Raw genomic sequence first — 22337 nt, forward strand, 5'->3', positions numbered from 1 at the left:
CCTTGATCATTAGCAAAGTCAAAGTTGAACAAAGTAAAATAGTATGGCTAAAAAGAACTGAATTATAAACTACTTAATTTTGCTTACTTTAAAAAATTTGAACCAGATCATCAAATGAGATCACTCCTTTCCAACCCATACCTCATCTCTATGAATGTATTATAAAGTTAGTTAATTAAGTGGAATACACAAGAGAGAACTTAATAATAAAGCTGACATCACAATAATTCCGGCACTACTTGAGAAACAAAGGCTATAAAAATTTAAAGAAGAGCCGGGAGGGTATGGAGAGAAAAAGATGGATGCCATCAACTGGGATTCACATCATCATATCCTTGATTTTATGGGAAACCTATCCATATGCTACTATGGCATTATTCATTGAAATTCTCTCCTGGGTATAAACAGCAGGCTTTGAAAATGCTATTTAAAGCTAACCAGGTTTTTTTGTTTTTGTTTTAACGATCCTTTAAATGAATTTCCCTTAGACTGTAAATTGACTTAGGAGCCATTCTATGTTCTCAAACATCAGGTTTACACAAATATATTATTTTCAGGTTCTTCTCAGACATTTTATCTCTTCAAGGTTTTAATCAAAGTCATTTTCGCGGCATTCATGAATCAGTTAATTCAGAACATAGTTTTCACCATCTTCTGCTGCCATTGTCAGATAGTTCTAGGGTTCTAATCTTGTACCTCCAATCACTAGGTATCAGATTCTGGTAAAGCTATACAAGTTTCTAAAATGAGGCATAATCTTGTCAGAATTAAATGAGGTAATATGTGTAAATTGCTCAGCATAGGGTCTTGCATGTATTACTAGTCATATTAATCCAGGATTTGAATTCACCAATGGATCCTGAATATTTTCTGGATACATGCAAATATCCTTAATATGGCTAAAAAGTGCTCTTGGTTTGGCCCCTGTGTAACTCTCCACCTTCATCTACCACCATTTTACCATTTGCATCTCCTCACCACAGCCACACCAAATTATTTGCTCTTTAAGTTTTTTATGTTGTTAGAGGCCTTTATGCTTTTTCTGTTCCATGACTATTCTTCTTCCAAGAAAGAACCTCAGCCTATCACCCTCCAGAAACCTTTCACCACCCATGTGTGCTGAACTAGTAGTCATCTTCCCTATGCTGTCACCATACCCTTTGTATATCTTTATGATAGTACACGTCACTAATCTTGTATTTTTGATTTAAATTTTTTATCTTCCCCCCAGAAATAGAGACTGAAACTTGTTTGAAGGCATAGGCTATTAGCTCTTAATATTATTTTTTATCCCCAGAGCCTCATACGAGTATGGCACATATTAAATATTCTATACATGTTGGTTGAATGAGTGAATTGTACTGAGTCACTTGTGAGTACGAGACCTTTCTTTTTATTCTACATAACGCCTGAAGAAATTGTCCTGAAAGTACAATGAGTTGAAATCTGAGGTTAAAACCAAATTAAACTGTTAATATTTAAATCAGAATTTTTGTTAGTATTACACCAAATGACCTTCTGTAGAAGTCCCAAATGAACACAAATGACTTATTTAGATTTAGCTCTATGAGTTTATCTGAGAGTGCATTTCTCACTTAAAAATGCAATACTCAACAATGTCAAACTTTAAAAGTTAGGTGAATTTTTTAAATCTGTGAAATAAAGTAAGAGAAATGCAAAAGCTAAACTTTTCCAGGCTGTGAAAAGAAACACAGCCTAGAAAAGACAATAATTCAACAATCTTGGACCAAACTTTCCTTGGACTGTATCCTTAGCTTTATACCTAGGCTAAGGTTTGATAAGTGGGCAGGGAAAAAAAAAAGTGAAAAAGACATAACAGGGACAAATCTTTTGATATTTTTATATGGATTTTATTGTGGATCTATGTTTTGTGATCATAATATTCTACTCCTAATAATTTTCTCTCTAGCTTAAAAAGTCAATAGTCTCCACCAGAAATTTAAATGACTATTACTGATATAAACACTCAGGTCACAAGTATTCTTTTTATTAATTAGTTTACTCATTCTCCCTAAGCTGGGGTCCTTCTTACTTAAATACATCAGCACTTTCTCCCTTTGTAGTTAGATATAATTGTAACAAAGAAGTTCTTGCATGTGAATACTGTTCATCAATGTAAAAACAACAAAATATTCCTTCTGTCATAGAATCTGAAACCCAAGTAGCTTCATTTTGAGGGAGTGATAAACTGAAAAACTATGACCTATTTTATGGTCTTACAAAAAACACTTCATAATAATACAAATGATAAGATTTAGTAGGATGGTGGAGTAGCTAAGAGCATAGGCCTTTGAATAAAATACACTTCCATTTCAAATTTTAGCTTAGCTTCTTACTAGTTGCTTAAATTTGGGCAAATTGTTCAACTCCTTTAGGTTTCTATTTTCTTATAGGTAAAATTACAAAAATAATACTTGTTTCACTGGATGTTGAAAGGTTTGAATGAACAATTCCATGTAAAATATTTCATGTCATTTTAGGCATTTTTAGGATCTCAATAAATGCTAGCTATTATTATTGTTATCCATAAGGAATTACTATAATAAATTTACTTTTATTGAATTATTATATTAATACAGTATTTTAACAATGATGGAAACAGATTTTTCTTATATATTTGGACACTTTTTCATAAAGATGTCTGGCAAAAGCAATCCCTACCATTCTCACAAAGAGAGCAGTAAGATGGATTTCTGAAGGCCAAAAAGAGTTCATTGGTAAAGCTGGGTTTAGAATGAATAAAAGATCTCAAAGTTGATGTTACATGACATTGGAATATCTCACTCCCTTCATCTCCCATTTTGGTTTTCAGCATGTTGAGGCCCCGAAATTAATGTGGGTTTCTGATGAAGCCCATACATCTGTATTTAAACTTATAATGTGCATGTCAGTGGTGTTCATCTCCTGACCACTGTTTTTATTGACCTGAGATAAAAGGCCAAAGCTCCACAATTCTGAATTGCTAAAACCATTTGTTCATGGCTTTATTCTCTCCCAACTTTTCATTAGGATCATATCATGATGCCAGGACTGGTGAACTATTAGGCATCCACAGAGACTCTGTGTAATAGCATAAAGGGCCACATTTTGGCCACATTACTTTTGTGGTAGAGTAAGGCATTTCATGAAAGCATTTAATGATAGCACCAAATATTAACTGAAATGACTGTATGAGTATTTACATGAACAAAATCTCATTTAAACAAGCTATTAAAAACTTGGCACACCTGGTTTTAAAATAGCAGGTCAAATTGGAATGATACTAAATTCACATCTTATGTTATATCCTTGTGTGAAACTTACTTTCATCTCCCGTTTCAAATTCAAATTTCTGACTGTAGCCACTGTATCCTGTCGCAGTTCTCACTCGGATGTGAAATACATACTTGGTGGCTGGCTTGAGACCTGTGATGATGACACTGGGGGCCTTGGACCTTGTGGAAGAGTAGGTCAGCTGCTCATGTTCCTGGGGGACAGAAAAAAAGGAGAAAGGAAATGAAGCAGAGTTATTCTACCTTTGTTTCCTAGAAACATTCCAAAGTTTAACTGAGGAATTATGCTCTGAATACCAGAAGTATTGATTACAAAACAGTGTTAGCATGGTTTTCCATAATTTGGCATTTAGCTGTTTATCATAACGATGCATATGATATGGTCCTATTTGGAAATTTATTAAGAAAGATGATTAGTCTTATATAAACGGCACTTGTATTTTTGGTGATTTAGATTCCTGACCCAACTCTAAGAAATGGTGGTGGTGTGAGAATATGTTTACACAGAATGGCAGCTGCATCTTGAGCAAAATGGGCACATCAGATCAGACCACACCAGCAGAGTGCAAGGAGCAAAGGTGGGGGAATTCAAGTACCAGCTACTCACTTCTACCCGCAGGTAGTGCCAAAATGCCGGCGCTATCCGTGGGTAGACCTGTGGGTGAAAGGAGAAATAAATTAACTGTTTTTTAAAGTTTGAAATCTTTTTATCCTGGAGTCAATTACTTTGTGCTGTAATTCAGTGTTTCCCCAGTAGTAAAACCTGAAGTTGAGTCAAATTTAGGAAATAAAATAATGAATTTTTTCCTGTAAGGGAGAATTGACTCTTCCCCTAAATATTATAGTTTATTTTTAAACATATACTAGTTACATAGTGTCTGTGAAGTAGATTTAAAAATTATCTGCCCATGAAAAAGCACTGGAGACACAGAAAGGCATGAAAGACTTACCATACCTGCAGAATCAGAGGCAGGGCTTGAGGCTTGGTTCTCAGTCTCTTGCATGAATTGTGAAATTATCTCACTTCACTAAATAGAAGTGAACTTGCCAGGGCATTCTGGATGATCTAGACAGTCAGGGTTTGTTACATGGTCTCTCTTGCCCACTATCTCAAAACAGGACAGTTCCTTTTACCTGTCCATGTAAGAGATTGTCCACAATATGCTGGTGGTGGGGACAAATTAAACCTACAGTGTTTTTGTATGGTGTTGTTATTCAATAATTTTACAATGATATTTTAATAGAGTATCTGGAAAAAAATGCATTTGTGTAAACAAGTCATAGGTCAAGCTAGGTCAACAGGCCCTCAAGTTAATTTCCACCATTCTCATAATAAACCTAGAGATTTTCAGAGATGAAAAATGACTTTCAAGGTCACTAGTTGAATCATTCATTTGATGCTTAAATTCTGTCTATAATATTCCCATCAAAATTTCATTTAGTGTTTGCCTGAAAACCAATGTTATTTAGGAGACCTTCCCAACTAACAAGACAAGTTATGAAAATGTACACATATGGAGAATATGTCAAACTTCATGTATTTGCTGGTGATGCTTTAAGATTTAGAACTATGAAAATCATTTCTCTTAAGCTACTTTTCAGAAAAAAGTCTTATCTTAAGGATCATTTTTAAACTTTATCACCTTCCTTGTCAGAACTTTATATGCTATTTGGTTATTCTGTGTGTAGCTAAAGAATTTGCCATTTATACCCCAAATAATAAAACTGCTTATTAAACATAAAGTACAAAGAAAAAAATTGAGTTAAGAACAGCAACATTTTAAATAAAAAAAGACAAAACCAAAAAACTGCAACTTATATTTATCTCTAGGTGATTTTAAGATTAGAAAGTAAATAAATATTCATCAACCTAGCATAAAATACAAGGAAATAAAGTCTATACATCATCGATGGTGACAGTGAGCTGTTAGGGATTAAATGTAGGAGCTTGCTCATATCAAGGCCTTTATAATTAGGTGGCTTAAAACACATATTGTGGAGAAAAAATACTTGTGAACTATTAGAAAAAAGATATTGTTTCTGGCAGGAATTTCTAGGACATTTGGATTTTTCAATCTCATATACAAGAGGAGAATATGTTACTTTTCACAGAATTTCTACAACATAAAAGTTATGGTGCATTTTGAGTGCTGTTTCACAATGCGAAATGATGACTGAGATAAGAACTTTAAAGCAATCAAAAAAAGCATTTAGTCTCACCCCAAAAGAGAGAAGATATGGTTCAAAAGTTTACTCTTAGAATGGCTCCAGGATAATTACACATCTTATCCTTGTTGCTTCCCCAAAACATAGCTAAATAGTAACTTCCTATTCAGTAAAGTTATAGAGAATAAAGGACACCTTTTGCAGGCAGCTTTTAGCATTTTTGTTGTTACCTACAAAAGTGTACCTGTAGCTAAATTCTTGGAATAAAAACCAAACAGTAGGAAGTGTACTTAAGGGGTTCTTCAGCCCGAATCACTCACCACCGGTGAGTGCTGCTGCCTTGTCTTACATCTTACAGCTTGCTGACATGATAAGGAAGAGGGTCCAGGAAGAAGCAGTCACAAGAATTCTTCACAGTACAAGGCAGACCTCTCTCCTCCTGGTGTTTTTAAGCTCTTGGGAAACCAAGTTAGCTTTTATCTATGATATGGATAGGTAGGACACTATCGTCCCAGAATTTTGGCCAGTTGCCTTTCTGCTGACGCATCAACTCCAGTTCAAAGGTGCTGTCACCAGGTAGCGACCAGGCTTTGCCACAGAGCAATTGAGATGTTTTCTTCATCCTGGCAGGTTGAATTTTGAATATGTTTAGATAGGGTATGTTGGCGTGCTTTTCTGGAGTTTGTACCATGATGGCATTGCTAGCTGTATGACACGTAAATCTTCAATTTAGCTAGGGAACACGTTCCATTGTTCATAAAGTTCTGTTTTTCATCTTTGCTGAATCTGTGATAAAATTCCTCTTCTCATTCTTAATATTATTTATTTTTATAATTTCTTTTTTTCATGATCAAGCTTTCCAGAGGTTTGAACACATTTTTGGCTTTTTCCCCTCTATTGTTTTTTTTAATCTATTACATTTGATATCTGTTCTTACTATAAATTTTCTTTCTTCTTTCTACTTTGTTAGATATGTTGTCTTCTAACTTCTTATGCTTCATGCTTAACTGATTATCAGCACATTCTTTCAAATATATAATTTAAGCTTAAAAATTTCATGCTAAGTACTGCCATAGTTATACTTCATAAGTTTTCATACAATGTATTATTAATTAGTTCTAAGTACTTATTAATATCTAAAAATATGATTTTAAAAATTCTTTGTGGCAGACCAAGAACTATTATTTGCACATTTTTGTGGACTAAGACATGGTATCAGGGAGTAAATAAATGGTATAAAGTGAACCTCCAAAGGCATAGTTGCATGGGTTGCAAAGCACACTCAACCGTGAATAGTGCAGTGGATGCTCATTGGCTGAGAGCACTGGCCATCTTGTGTACTAATGCTTGTTGGCTGAAAGTGAATCAGCTTGTTGCATGACCTCTCCTCGGATGAGCACAGAAAATAGCACCAATTGTGAGAAAAAATCATTGAGAAGCAATGAACTTTAACACATTTTTAGTTCTATCATTTTCTAAAATAAAACATATTTGTATCCAAATTTAAAAAAATAGTTCAGAACCAAATAATGTGAACATAGAGCACTGTCAAACAGGGCAGGCATATACTGTTCTCTAGAGATGTTGACTTTTACCTATGGTTCTCTTCCCATGGGAAGACCCTGGCACTTACATTTAGGCACTGCTCCTTCCAAGATGCTGAAAATCAGGGCTTTTCTGGGAATCATATTGTCACACTGAACCTTTCATTTACCTGAAATACTGAACTTAGCTTTATCTCTATAGGTGTCAACTTTTCATGGTAACTAAAAGGGATCCTCTTGCTAGAGTCTGGAACCTGTTAGCATTCAATCTGAAAACCATAACTTAGTGAAAACAAATAGGCTCAGGTGTTCAGACCCTATGGCTATATTTTTCTACAGTCAGAGATAACAGGGCCTGTATCAACAGAAGACAGCATGGAAAGAATTCTAGGTTAGAGTTCTCCTGTCTTGGATATTATCTTGATTCTGCTTCTATTATGTACCCTGGCAAATTACCTTTTAGGTTTTGATTTACTCCTCTAGAAGACTCATTCATTCTACAGACATTCATTGAATCTCATGGTATATATAAGGTTCTAGAGCACTTTGTTAGGTGTAGCTTACGTAATCACCAACATTCTACCTAGCAATTCAATTCGATATTTTTTTTAATGTCAGAAATGCAGGTGTTTTCCCTTCTGCCGTGAATCATTGTCATCACTCCTCATCTCCCTCTCTCGGGTTTACCATTTCCATTTATGGGAATAGATTCAATAGGCCAGCACAGTGGTCATCTTTTAGCTGGTTTGCTTTCTCCTAAAGTCTTTGGGCCTATTGGGATTTCTAAAAGGTGTCACCTCTTTGTTTTATTTTTAATTTTAAATTAATTGGATTAAATATATGATAAAAATTATATTTTAAGTTATTTTCTAGACATATCTATCTAAATATATAACAACAATCATAATAACAATGATTTATGTAGAGCTTTACAATTTACAAGGTGTTTTCATACACATCTAAAATCTAATCCTCATAATAGTCTTGTGAAATAAGAACTGGTAATATTTTTATTTCCATTTATCTATGATCAAACTAGTCCAGAAAGAACAAGTAAATTAGCAAAGCAAGTCACACAACTTGTCAGTGGCTTCCATCCAAGTTTTGCTTTTTCCACTACACCCCATTTAAGCAAATATGTCCAGAGTATGTATGTCTATGGATTAGACTGAGCCAAAGTAGTTTTTTCCACACTTTATGTTCTTAACTATCTATACACTAGAAGTAACTAACACAGCTTATGGACCACATAGTAATGATTTGTTGGCTAATCATTAGACTATGTTTATATGAACAACTAGTTCCTCAATTGGAAGAAAAAATTCTCAACACCAAATGTTTAAATACACATTTCAAAGGTAAAATTATTTTCTATTAAGGTTAACAAATCCATGCAGGCTGCCTTTATTTTTATTTTCTATTGATTTTATATCATATAGGCAGATATTAAGTAATATAGGAGGCAAATAAATCACCCAGTCTTGCATGGAATACATAGTATTCTCGTTCAAGCCCGGGAATAAAATTTGTTTAATAAAGTCCAGGAGATTCTTTTAGAAGTTTTGATGTATAAAGGTAACTTCTTGGCTTTAAGTCATACCCATTTGAAAATATAGGTGCAAGTGCAGGAATAGGTGCAAGTGCTATTAATATGTGGTACTCTACTATCCAAATCTTTTTTTTTTTTTTTTTTTTGCGATGTCTTAATTAAGACAGTGGTAAAGCTCTTGTTCTACTGGCTAGAGGACTGACGCTACAGATTGTTTGAGAAACAAAATAATATAAAAAAATGGATATTAATGGTTCTGCTAGAAGTCATCTAAGTCATCTACATCCTTTCTCTCTCTCCATTTCTGTTTGACTTCCTCACCCTGCCTCTCTGTCACACTCACAAATATACACACTCACATTCATCAAACTGTGGAGATGTTTCCAGGATAATCCTCTCAAAATAAACAAAAATAAACGAATTAAAACCACATTTAGAACATGATTTATTATCTGCAGAAAGATATTTTGCCTGGATAAATCAAGAATTGCAGGGCCTAGGAACCTAAAGTTAGAAAGGCTATCAAAAAATCTTATTGCCTAAACTATGGCATTAGCAAAGCTGAAAGTCTTTTACTTGAATGAAAGGAAGATATTTCACATGGCTCTGGGAAAAGAAAAGTTTGAATACTAGATTTGGCCAGCATTTAACAATTACTTTCCAAAGGAAATAGACACTGAACCCCGTGGACTTTATTTTGCTGGCCCTTTTAAAAATGAGTTCTACCTGGGTACACATAGTCATCACATTCTGACTGAAAGTGTCCTTAATATTTTTCATATCTCTACTTTGATGTTGCAATCTTCTGATTACTAATGTGGATTCTCAAGCTCTGTAGGGGCAAACATAAATATATTTGTTCTTGGAAAGGGCAGACTTCTGTATATTTAATACGTGAATATTCTGGTTTGTTCTTTGGTCTCTCTCTCTGAGGCAGAGTCTCGTTCTGTCAACCAGGCTGGAGTGCAGTGGTGTGATCTGAACCTCTGGGGTTCAAGCGATTCTTCTGCCTCAGCCTCCCAAGTAGCTGTGACTACAGGCACGTGCCACCACACTTGGCTAATTTTTGTATTTTTAGTAGAAACGGGGTTTCACCATGTTGGCCAGGCTGGTCTTGAACTCCTGGCCTCAAGTGATCCACCCGGCCTTGGCCTCCCAAAAGTGCTGCAATTACAGCTGTGAACCACTATGACCAGCCCTCTTCAGTCTCTTTTAGCATTTAGTTAGAACAAATCAATTCCTGAATAGTTATCAACTCTGAGTGCACCCCAGTTCAAGATTTACAAAATAGAGTACCAGAATAAGTTATGTGTGAACCCAGGAACTGAGTTATACCACTTCTGTAAAATAGGAATAATGATAAAAGAGCTTATAGTCATAAAAAGTCATCCATTTCTATTCTTGTTTCTAAGTTGCCTTGATTCATCCGAAGTTTTAATCTACTCCTTTTTTAAAGCTAGTTGGAGAAAATCTTATTCTACTCTAGCCAAATCATAAAGTATATGTTCTTTGTAAAATGTTCTTTGTAAAGCATAACTTAATTATCTTACAAAACTTAAAAATAACAGTTTTTAATATATGTAGAAAATGTCTCTCCTAAAGATTGAATGAAATAAATCATTTTCTCTCTGCTAGTTAGAAATGTTTACTTAGAAACTCCGAGAGAATTAACTTAAAAAAATTTTAGAATTAATCAAGAGAAGTCAGTTACATAGTCAACATGCAATTATCAGTGGTTTTCCTGTATACTAGCGATGACCAGTTACAATTACATTTTAAATATTTTAGTCACTATAGTAACAGAAACCTTATAATACCTAAATATATCACAAAAAGTATGTAAGACCTATATAACTTCATCTATAATATTTTACTGTGCAAACCAAAAAAAATTTCTTATGTATTTTTTTGTCTTCTGGCAACGCTTTAGCATAATATTGCAAAGTAATAGTAAAAGCAGAAACTTTTTCTTTTCTTCTTTAATCAAACAGCTTCTAATTGTGTTACGGTTAAATATAATTATGTCTGACTTACATTTTTGGCAGATGTCTAGTTGAGGATGTTTTCTTCTTCCATTGTAGTTTTGTTTGTCTGTATTTTGTTTTTAAAATGTGAAATGAATTATGGATGTTATAAAACAATTTATCTGTTGCAAAGTGAATTTGTTTTTCTCCTCAATAAAGTATATACTTAGGCAGAACGATCTTTGCATTCCTAAGATAAACCTTTCCTGTTAACACTTGTTCATAATATATTAGAATTTTTATTGTAATTTTGAATTCAATATGATAATATTTCAGGCTAAAATTTTTAAGCTTATACTTATAAGTTATCTCAGCCTACAGTTTTCTTTTTCAATCTGGCAATATTTGGGTTATACTGTATTTAGAGAATGGATTGTGAAACTTTCCACTTATTAATGTTCTGCAATAACTGACACAACATGGGAATTATCTGTTCTTTGAAAACTTAATTGAAATGGACCATGTTGGTAGCAGACACTTGACTATCATTTAAAATTATTTTGTGCTATATTCAGATCTTCTCCTTATTCAGTTTTGATAATTACCAGAAAATTATATTTCTTTTATATTTATTGATATATATTTACATCTAGTCTTGTCTTATTAAAAATCTCTTCCATACGTAAATAACATTTCCTGTTATTTTTAGGCAAGCTTGTTTATTTGATCAATCTTTTAAAAACACTGGCTTTTGATTTTCAAATCAAATATTAGTGATTCTATTTCATTAATTTTAGATTTTACACTTGCTCATTCCTTCTAATTACTTTATTTTCCTGCACTGGTCACATTTCACAGTTTTAGATATGTGAGGATCTTAATGTCTTTCATTTTAAATAGTTGATAATTTGTCTATCATGTTTTAATATATTATTTAATATAACATTAAAATTTTTTAAATAAATAGATTGGAGATGTGGGTTTTTTTTAATTTCTCTGATTTTGTTAATGGTTTGCAAATAATTATTTCTGCTACAGGAAATTTGTTGAAATTTTTTTGTCTTGATATAAGATCAATATGTATGAATGCTTTTAAGTGTTTAAAAATAATTAGTAAAATTTCGGAATTTTAGGAGCAATATGCTATATCAGTTGAGGAAACAAAACTCTTTAGAAAATTCTTCATTAGAGAGTGTCTGTAAGATGTTTTATAATCTTCTGGTATGACTATATATTTCTCAAATTTGCCTTATATTTCCAACAGATTAAAACTGTCCAAGGAAGTAAAAGACTGGCATTTGAATATTTTAAAGGTATTACACAGTAAGGAAATTAGATATCTTAAATAAAATAATCTTTAAATTCTTTGATTCTAACCAGAATTTAGCACTTAATTTTATACCATTTGGTCCCCTTCTCTACTTATTGGATGTGCGTCCATATATATCCTCAAGTGGGCTGCAATTTCCTGAAAAATGTAGTTTACGTTTCCCTCAAAAAACAAAACAAAATGAAACAAAGGCATGCTGGATGCATAGTCAGTATTTAGTAATGTCAATTGATTGATATCCACAAAAGAATCGCTAAACCATTTAACATAAGGTGTACCTACTGCAGCTCTGGTCACATATCATTGGGAATTGAACTACTAAAATTGCTGCTTTGACATAGGGACACACATTAGGATAGCTTTCAGCTCACACTGATTCTCCTATAACCAGATCTAACTATAGTCTACCAGTAACGTAAGATGGGCTGGCCAACTGTCCCAGAAACAAGAGCTAGCTAGAATAACTATAGAATTCTTTTCCTAAGTAAATGAACCCATGATGAGAAACTTCACTGAACCCATGACGAAGGAACGTCACTGAAGTTGAATAACCTTAGCGTTCCTGGTTTCTGCCTTTCTGAGGCTGGGAAGTTCCACTCTGCCTTGGATTCTGGATTGTGACAACATTAAATAGTAGTGGCAGCTGGGTTCTGTTGTTGGCAACCAACAGAGTTGTTTTCTTTTCTCGCATTCATTAAAATGTACAAGAAGAAATTTCTGATGGTGGAGGGTGAATAGAAAGGGTTAAGAAGTTCCTTGATGGTTTAAGCTAGTGGGTAGGGTGCTCTAAAATGTTTTTCTTAGGTAAAAATTAGCCACTGTTGTGGCAAAATTGCAAAATATGTATAAGTAAGAAAAATGTAGAAGTAGTTATTCCATGTACACAACTACTTTTTGACTGCATTTCTGGAGACGTATCATTAAGTATTCTACTACTATAATTTACTACAATCAACTCTTGATTATTCCCAGTAATCCAAAATTACAGATAACCCCAAATCACTTTGAAATGCATTCATGACTATTTTCATATATTCCTACCAATGTGTACCTTGTTTCACCTAAAATGAATATTTAATGCATTCCTGAACGTTAAATATTGAACAGTAGTAGGAGAAGGCACAGAAGTACACCGATGATAGAGGAATATTGATCTGGAATTAAACATTCGTAATTGATTTTAATAAAATAGATAACTTATATATAGATAATGAACTGCTTGAAATAGTGGTGATATTTACTGTTACAGAAAATGGCCTACTTATTAAAGTGTGATCTTTTGAAAATACTGGTGCTAGAATGAGACCAACAGAGTCCTAGGTGTAGTCAGTTCATCTATGAAAACTGGAAAGGTTATACCTATATCAAAGGGTCAAGCTTGTTGTAAGATAAACCAAAATAATATGTAAAACTGTTTTACAGGATCCAGCAGGTGTGTAATGTAGCATTGTTTCTTTCTTTTAAGAGTAACTATCAATAGGTGGTGCATTTATTCCAGGGCAATGATAGGCTTGTGCCTTAAGGTCATCTTGCAGATGCTGTGACAAGTCTTGAAAAATGTTGTGTTTACTTGCTTTTTAACCTTTATATTCCAACTGCTTAATATAGTATGCCTAGCATATTGTAGGCTCTCATGATATACTGTCCAATTGATTGAACTAAAAAATGAATTAATTGCTCCATAAGTTTAGCTTTTAAATTCTTAAATATTATTAGAGCAATTTAAAATTTGTTGGCATAAATTAATGACAATTCAAATGGGAGATGAGAAAAATTACTTTTGCTAGCATATAGTGCTTCTACAACCTAAATGTAATAATATCATGTCAGTATAGCGTGCTTGTTTTCTTAGGAACATTGTGGAGAATGTCCAAGATTTTACTTGCCAAAAATATTTTATGAAACAGTATGCTATACAGAAACTAAGATTTGTGCTGAAATATCTTTTAATACATAGTCTTGATATTTATTCAGTTTTAACTTTCCCATCTGTCTTCATGTAGCCTACCTGTAGACAGATGAGTACAGATTTTTCTTCTGTGCTTTACCACTCTATAAATATTTACAATGATGTTCAACTAAAAATTAAGTGTTTAAAGTTTTATACTTGGCCCTGAAGAAAGTGCCTTAATTCCAACATTTCTTAATAGTATTTGTTAAAAGTATATCATAGTCAAACAACGACTTTAAATTTGTCATTCATTCTTAAAGTTTTAGATCATCTACTAGAATTTTAAAATCATGTACAAATTTGGTAATAACAATATACAGATAGCAAAAACTCAGAAATATAAATAGCAGAGAGCAAAACATTTAAAGAATACATATTTATTGGAGTACTGAGGATAGATAAAATGACTTGAAAGGGGGAAAATGAAGAGGAACAAATATACTCATTATAAGAAAATTTGAGGCTGGGTGTGGTGGCTCACACCTGTAATCCCAGCACCTTGGGAGGTAGAGTCAGAAGAATCACTTGAGGCCAGGAGTTTGAGACCAGCCTTGGCAATATAGTGAGACCCTGTTTCTACAAAAACAAAAACAAAAACAACAACCAAAAAATTGAGTATTACATTTAGTTTAAGCATTTTTAGAAGAGTTCACTAATTCCTGCTGATGTCAGTAGTTTAGGTCAAGTATTAAAACAGCCACATAAATGCTAGATAAAAACAACTTTGATGATAAAATTTAGCACAACTTAGCAACAAATGCCACCAAGAGAAAATAACACGCTAAGTATCTTTGGAAACATTAATACACATATGTTGATTTATTCAAATATAAATGCTATTCCAAACGTCAAACTGAAGATTTTCAAAGTTAAATCATTATAACGACATGGCAGAATGGAGTGGCAGGAAACTAGAAAGGCAACACGTGCATGGTCCTTTGCTTAATTATATCTAATTTTGGGATGCGGATTGAAAAACAACAAAAGTGGGGGAAATAATATATGTTTCAAAAAGAAAAATCTAGATGATGGATATTTTAATTTGCTTCACTATAGTAACTTTCTAAAATCATGCATATTCTATAACATCATGTTGTATACCAGGGATGCCCAATCTTTTGGCTTCCCTGGCCACATTGGATGAAGAACTGTCTTGGGCCACACATAAAATACACCAACACTAATGATAGCTGATGTGCTAAAAAAAAGAAAAATCACACACACAAAAAAATCTCATAATGTTTAAGAAAGTTTACAAATTTGTATTGGGCTGCATTCAAAGCTGTCCTGGGCCACATGTGGGCCGCAGGTTGAACACACTTGTTGTATCTCTTAATTATACACAATAAAATTTATCTAAGAACTATAGTGCATTGAATTTTTTTACAGTAGTGCTAATTGGGTTATAGGATAGATTAAGAGTAATAAAAGGTAGCAGATAAAAATTCTTTGAAGACGAAATTACCAGAGTGCAAATGCTGGTTGACTGGCATCCAAAACTGTCTTTTGGTTGCTAGAGTTTCCAACAGAATTAAAGTAAACAGGAAAGATAAGAAGGGTAAATTTTCACTAGAGTGAAATTGCCTGTAAAACATGAAAAATTATTTTGCAAGAATGTCTTCACTGAAAAACAGTATCATTTGTGAATATATGTAAAGTCACACATTTGTCCAAATCAGCTACAAAACACAGTAATACAAGAGCTGCCTCTTGCATTGAAAATGCAGCAGAAATTCATTTAAATATATAAGCATGAGAATTCCTTACTCTCATTTAGGACAGGGGAAAAAACAATTTCTGATTATTTATTTTTCATTTTTTCCCATTTAAATGTATTTTGTCACCGTGGTGGAACTTTAAATTTTTTTTATATTTGTTTGTGAGCCTTAATTGTATTCTGATACCGATATATTTGTTTTGTTCAAAAACTAAAGCAGATATCTGTTAAGATTGATTTACAAAGCTACAAAGGATTCAAGAAATCCAGTTTCTCCTCCCCAAAATAAAGATTTTAACCTTCTTTATAAGTAAGTTATATAGTCTTGACTTGAAAATTATCCTATTATGCTCTAAATAACCCAATATTTTCAAATAATGATCTAACTTCATCACTGATTTTGAATTTCCTCAGAAGATATCAAATGTATGCCTCAAGATTTATAATAAAATATAGGCTTGTCAAGATACTATAACTGGGAACTAAATATCTCATCACTGAGCGACTGTAAGTAATATAATACTAATAAATACACTGTAATAATTGACGGCTTCCTGAAGTCCACACTTTCACACACAAAACGTTTTTGTAGTTCTAATAAGGTGTTTAAAATTAAACATTTGAATGTGAAAATATCTGCAGATAGTTTTAAATGCGAGTAGAGTAATTCAAGGCAAAGCAAGGTCATTTTACAGAAACATTATGTTAATCTGCATTATTATCAAAGAGTGAACAAATTTATCTACTCATAAACCTAAGCTGGTTTTAAAATCAAATTGGAAAGAAAGAAAAATACCTAGGATGAAGCCATAAGTTAAATTTAGAGTAAAAGATAACTCCATGGCAGTGAAGAGCCCTGTTCTGCAGAGGTCACACATGTTGCCCATGTTAAATATTCATGGAGCATGTATTTAGGGGTCTGGGGGTGAGTAATGGATGCTATTTCCTTGGTCAGGCAGAAATCTCATTTTCAAAGTTGGATAATTTCATCTGTATATATTGATTGTTGTAAATACATTGGCTCAACTCAATGCATGGTCCAGATTCAAATAACTGAAAAAACTCATTTGTGGAAGTTTTCTTCCCACAAGTTTGTTCTTTATTTTTTCTCTCACCTTTTGATTTGCTTTTATGAATTAACTGTTTTTTACTCTATAATATTTCCAGATACAAATACAACTACTAAGTAGACTTCAAGTTTTTAGGATGTCATGCATATTCAAAATTAACAAATTTGTTTTGATCCAGTACTGAAAACACATATTTTTAAATTATTACAAATGAGAAGCAAAGCAAATAATGTAATATTATGAAGGCCTACAATCAAGCAGCATGATAAAATAAAGATGGTTGTAAATTCTATTACATTCTTCTCATTGACAAGTCAAATCTGTGCTCTCTTTCCTTGAATCTGATCTAGTCTATGACTGATTTGACCAACCAAGTAGGGTAGAAGTGACGAGCTGCCAGTTCCTGGCCCAGCCTCAAAGAAAACTGGCAGTTTAAACTTTTGCCTTGGAGCTCTGTATGGCAATCTAAGATGCATGGCTGGTCTGAGACTGCCACGCTATGTGGAAGCCCAAGATAATCATGTGGAGGAGAAGCCTTAGAAAGACAGAGATGGCAAGGATAAGGGGTAGGGAGGGTGGGAAGAAGGGCAAGAAAGAGAGGTGAGAGAGAGAGAAAGAGTATGATGAGATGATGCCTAGCCATTCTGCAGGTGTTCCAGCCACTAGCCATTGTTTTTTTTACCCTCCCAGTTGAGGTCCAGATTGTGAAGCAGAGATGAGCTGCCTCTGCTCTGTCCTGTTTGAATACCTGACTAATAGATTCAAGAGGTACAACATTTATGAATTATAATTTTTAAGCCACTACATTTTGGCTTAAAAATTATGCAATAATAGATACCTGGAACAAGATTAAACATTAATCTGCATTTTGCAGTCCTCAATTCTAATATGGAACAGTTCACTGATCCTATTTTTTTGTCACTAGATTGGCTGATGCTATTTTGCCTTCACACACAAAACTTAATCAGAATAAACACCACAATTATCTGGTTCTTTGGAAGGATGTATGACTTTTTAGCCTGAAATGACATGTCAAATTCGTCAAAATAAATCAATTGAAAGTATAAACAGGACATACTGCAGTTAACTTTTTTTTTTAATGTGAACACTTTCATACTGCTTACTATGTTGTAGGCATGAAGAACTCTCAAAACCAAGAAAATTCTTAAAGCTACTATACGAATTAAGTCTTACAGATAACAAGCTCACTCAATAAATTACTGGTAGGGCTTGGATTTGAACCTAGGAAGTCTAGCTCTAAATTCTATGCTGTTATTTATTACACAGTGCAGCTTCCAATGTGAGGTATTGCAATACAGCTAAATGTCACTAAGTGATTTACATATTACCTATGTTAGATTTTATATTTTCTGTTTCAGTAATATATTGAGAAGCACAGATGTAAGACATAATATGGATTCTATATACAGAAATAAGTCACAATTCTAATCATAGTATAAGAACCTCTGAAGTTCAAAGTACTTAGTCTAACATAAAAAATTTAAGGTGTTTGATGGAAAGGATTTTCTCCATGGCCTGAATTAACACCATTAGAAAGCACCAAGCCTTGGGGGTAGTAACCATCTGATGACTGTTCTCATGTATCCCGTGTCCAGGGACATGGGGCGACGTGCCTCTTCCGTGTTAGAGGGTAGAACAGATGTGTTTGGTACTGCAGGGGATCTGGTGCTCTTCTTCTCCTGGATTCGCATCCCCACCCAGGGCCCACTTTTACTAAGTGTTCTGCCCTAGCCTGGTTCAAGGAGGTCATCCAACTGACTTTGTCAAATGGAATTGGGATATATTTGATATACATTTGTCTAACAACATGGTAAAGGGTTTTCCTCCTTCTTTCCCTGCAAGGTACATCCTACTGCTTTGAACTTCCAAGTATGCCTAGTCACCTTTTAAAATGTAAAACTTTTCAGAAAAATGAGGATTGCTTTCCTTGTATGCCCTTATTATCTCGACTACCTGAATTGCAAGGGATTTTTATACATTCATGTGTTCCAAAGACAGCAACTCTCCTGTTGATTCATTATTGACTGTGCTGTAAATGAAGTCTTTTGCAATTAAAATGAGATTTGTGTATGTCCAAAAAAAATTAAGGTTTAAAAAGATTATATTTTGTTAGTATTTCATGAGATTTTGAGTCTTCATCAAATAACACTAATGACCTCAAGACACATATTCACTTCTCTTTTTACTATGTAAGGTAAGAGACTCATTAGGAAGAATGAAACTGTTATTTCTTTTATCACAACAATTAACTTACATATCTGTGCTCATCTGTGAAGGCAAACTATAGAGAACAGGCAAATTGTAGAGAACAGGCCAAACCAGTTTTCCTTATTTGCATTTCCATTTCAGTTTTTACTACCATACTGAGTTTAGGAGGATATCTATGCTGTAGATGAAAAGACTATGAGCTTCACAGTGCTTTAAACTGAGGTTTCTAATTCTTTTATAGTTTCCAACAGGATCTTCTGTATTGCAAACTAAATGACTTTATGATGTGGTTTGGCTCTGTGGCCCCACCCAAATCTCATCTCCAGTTGTAATCCCTATAATCCCCACATGTCAAGGAAGAAACCCAGTGGGAGGTGATTGGGTCATGCGGGTGGTTTCCCACATGCGGTTCTCGTGATAGTGAGTGAGTTCTCACGACACAAGGTGGTTTTATAAGGGGCTCTTACCCCTTTGCTCCTGGCTCTTCTCTCTCTTCCCACCATAGGAAGAAGGTCCTTGCTTCTTCTTCGCCTTACACCATGATTGTAAGTTTCCTGAGGCCTCACCAGCCATTGTGGAACTATGAGTCAATTAAACCTCATTCCTTTATAAATTACCCAGTCTCAGGTAGCATCTTCATAGCAGTATGAGAACAGACTAATACACTTTATTAATAAAAGCACTGGATTGAAATTTGAAGAAACAGTGCTTCTTTCTGTGACTTACAAGACAGGTGAACATAAGCCCTTCATCTTATTACTGAGACACAGCATGCTTTGCTAAAAAGTAACATAAAACCTCAGTTCTATCCACCTTGCAATATTGTAATGGGTCGAATGTTAATGCATCTGAAGTGATTTCTAAGCTGGGACATCCTCATTAAATGTTAGAATGATTATCAGTGCTGTTGTGAATGTAATTAAATAGATATTTGTGTTGTTGCTGGAAACATTTGTCACTTTGAGTAAGAAGTAATATTTTAATAATAGACTATACCTTGAGTTAGAGGATGGAATTGCATTTGTTATTTAGTAAATTAATCTCCCAGAACAACAGCACCTTTTAATTCCATGTCAAGAAAATTGGTAGGATAAGTCAGTGAAATTCCCAGGGGTCTGGCACTTTAGGTAATTAAGGGGGCAGTTGAGATCTATATGTGGGAATAACATCAGTGTCTTGAGCTATCTTTATACAGCCAGTAACTTGAGTCTTAAGTCAGTTGCCTGTTTCTGTAGATAAGACCAGTTGACTAGTTGTTAATGTGGCCCTCATAGGTACAATTAAACCATTTGGACATTCAAGAGTAAAAAATAGTGATTTGGAATAATCATTGATTATTGCATGTTTTAGGAGCTTAGAAGGACTATACATCTGGCAGGTACCTCTATCTGTTTGCCATGTTGAAGGTGGACAGCAATAAAACCCTTCATTCCTGTACTAACCAACAATTGAACTAAGTCCATCTGATGGTCTTTTTAAAATACAAAAAGAACTATCTGGTGGTCTTTAAAAGTATAAACTTGTTAAACATGAGAAAGAAAAATGCTATGATGCATAATTCAATAAATAGGAGGAGAATTACCAAGGAGTTGTGGATAACAGGAGTTGTAATAGCTATATATATTCACGCATTACTAAATTAGATAGGATGGAAAGATTTCATCCACCTGCTGTGGTTTATCCATAAAAATCACAAGAATCAAGGGACATATGGAAATAATCATTGCATTGATTGCCTTCTTTAAATGTCCTTGTGTGAAATGGAAGGATCAAACACAGGTTCAGGAAACAATTTGCCTTTGCCAACTGAAACCTAGCCAAAAACAATTAATTTATATTGTATTCAACCATGACAAACTTTAGAATACTGCCTTAACTAAAATTTTACATTTTCTCATTATAGACTTATGATTTTTTTGACTGAAAGTTTTTAAAAGGTCTACATTAATTTCAATTTTTACTTTTTTCAATTATTCTGTGGAAATGTTGATATTTCTAATAGAATTTAAGCCATCAGTTTCTGATTAAAATATACACATATGTGAAAATAAACCTCTTTTTCAACTATATAAATTGAGATAACAAACTTTCAAAAATGAAAATAGAAACAATCTCAAATAGTGTAAAAAATTACCAAGAAATTTGAAACCATTATTGAAAACCAACTTTTCAAATATTAGAACCCTTACATTAATCAAATTATTTTATAATTTTCCATTAATATACTCAAATAAATGGACAACGTTCTTTATTGTTGTTTTTTCCCTAAAAATATAGAATCAGTAAGGATTCTACAAGGTCACTACAAATACACGATATTAAAACACAGCCAAATTCTGTAGCAACATAAATGTTTTTATGAGCAGCAGGTGTATTCTTTGAGAGACTGTAAAGCTATTAACAGCTCAGTAAGGAGTACATAATAATAGGTTGTTAACTCAGCCTCCCTTACAAGAGTTCTGAGAAAGGACATTTTGAAAGCATTAAGACAAATGCATTACAAAAATTATCCAATATGAATGCTTTATAAAAAGTGGTTCATTTAAAATTTATCTCATTAAAGTAATGAATTTAGTCTTCTTGATTTGAAAATGCCCATCAAAAAGAATTATTTAACTATTGTGAATGAAAATCAGATTATAGTTTTGAAGCTAAATACATTCTAGTCATAAGTATTTGAAAATGAATTCCAATGTAGGGTATGTTTTCAGGTTCCAGGATTTGAGGATTATTCCAATAAAAATCTATAGTACCTAGCAGAGGTATCTGTCATTTAAGACTTTAATAAGACCATTGTGTGAATAAATGATACTCTTAAGATATTTTATATTTTTTGAAATTTTAGTTGCTGACCTCGGAAAAATTATTACTGATTTTAGTCCCCTAAAATCACTTCTAGGTATTTAATTTAAAATTAGAAACTCTCATTTTATTAGTTTGTTGAATCTATTTTCTTCCATAGTTGCCATATTCATTAAATCACTTCAAATATTCTTTGAAATTGACAAAGAATGAGGGTGTCAAAAATGTTTCTGGTTATAAGTTATTCATGAGGCATAGAATATTTAGTAATGCCCAATGTAATATATCTACCCTGCCAATTTTTTCATCAGTTTGAATATGAAGGTTATTCATTCTTTAATTTCATTTAGAAATAAAACTATGTGATATCTAAAAATTAATTTAAAAAAATAAAGGTTTTATATCGAATTTCCATGTTGTTCTGCAAACATCACATTCTCTGTGGAAGCTTGTCTGGCTTAGTAAGCCCAGGGAGGACCATAGTGCCTAGAGCAGAGATTCTCATGGTAGCAAGACTCTGACTGGGGCCAATACTGCATCCACAGCAGCGTCTGTATGGTATATCCTTATCAAATAGGAAGAAACTAAAAATATATTGACAGCAACATTGCAGAGTCTGCAAACACATGAAAATTACAAATATCTACTAACTATACCTCTAAAGTGTCTCCTGTTTTATAAAAGTTATTCTATCTTTGGTTTGGTTTGAAGAATGGATTTGT

General features: G+C 33.5%; 1 protein-coding gene across 2 annotated transcripts in view; it reads right to left on the minus strand.

Annotated features, from left to right (window-relative positions):
- EPHA6 (EPH receptor A6) overlaps nt 1–22337 on the minus strand; it is a 959072-nt gene that overhangs the window by 294368 nt on the left and 642367 nt on the right. Inside the window, exons 7-8 of one of the 2 annotated variants that reach the window (XM_063661446.1) lie at nt 3901–3948; nt 3325–3487 (exon numbers count right to left, since the gene is read on the minus strand). In XM_063661446.1, the coding sequence (XP_063517516.1) occupies nt 3325–3487; nt 3901–3948 (211 nt within the window). The remainder of the gene's footprint in view (nt 1–3324; nt 3488–3900; nt 3949–22337) is intronic. The other variant, XM_054481297.2, reaches the window with a different exon arrangement.

The sequence above is a fragment of the Pongo pygmaeus genome, chromosome 2 (assembly GCF_028885625.2).
Source record: "Pongo pygmaeus isolate AG05252 chromosome 2, NHGRI_mPonPyg2-v2.0_pri, whole genome shotgun sequence".
NCBI classification, from domain to species: domain Eukaryota; kingdom Metazoa; phylum Chordata; class Mammalia; order Primates; family Hominidae; genus Pongo; species Pongo pygmaeus.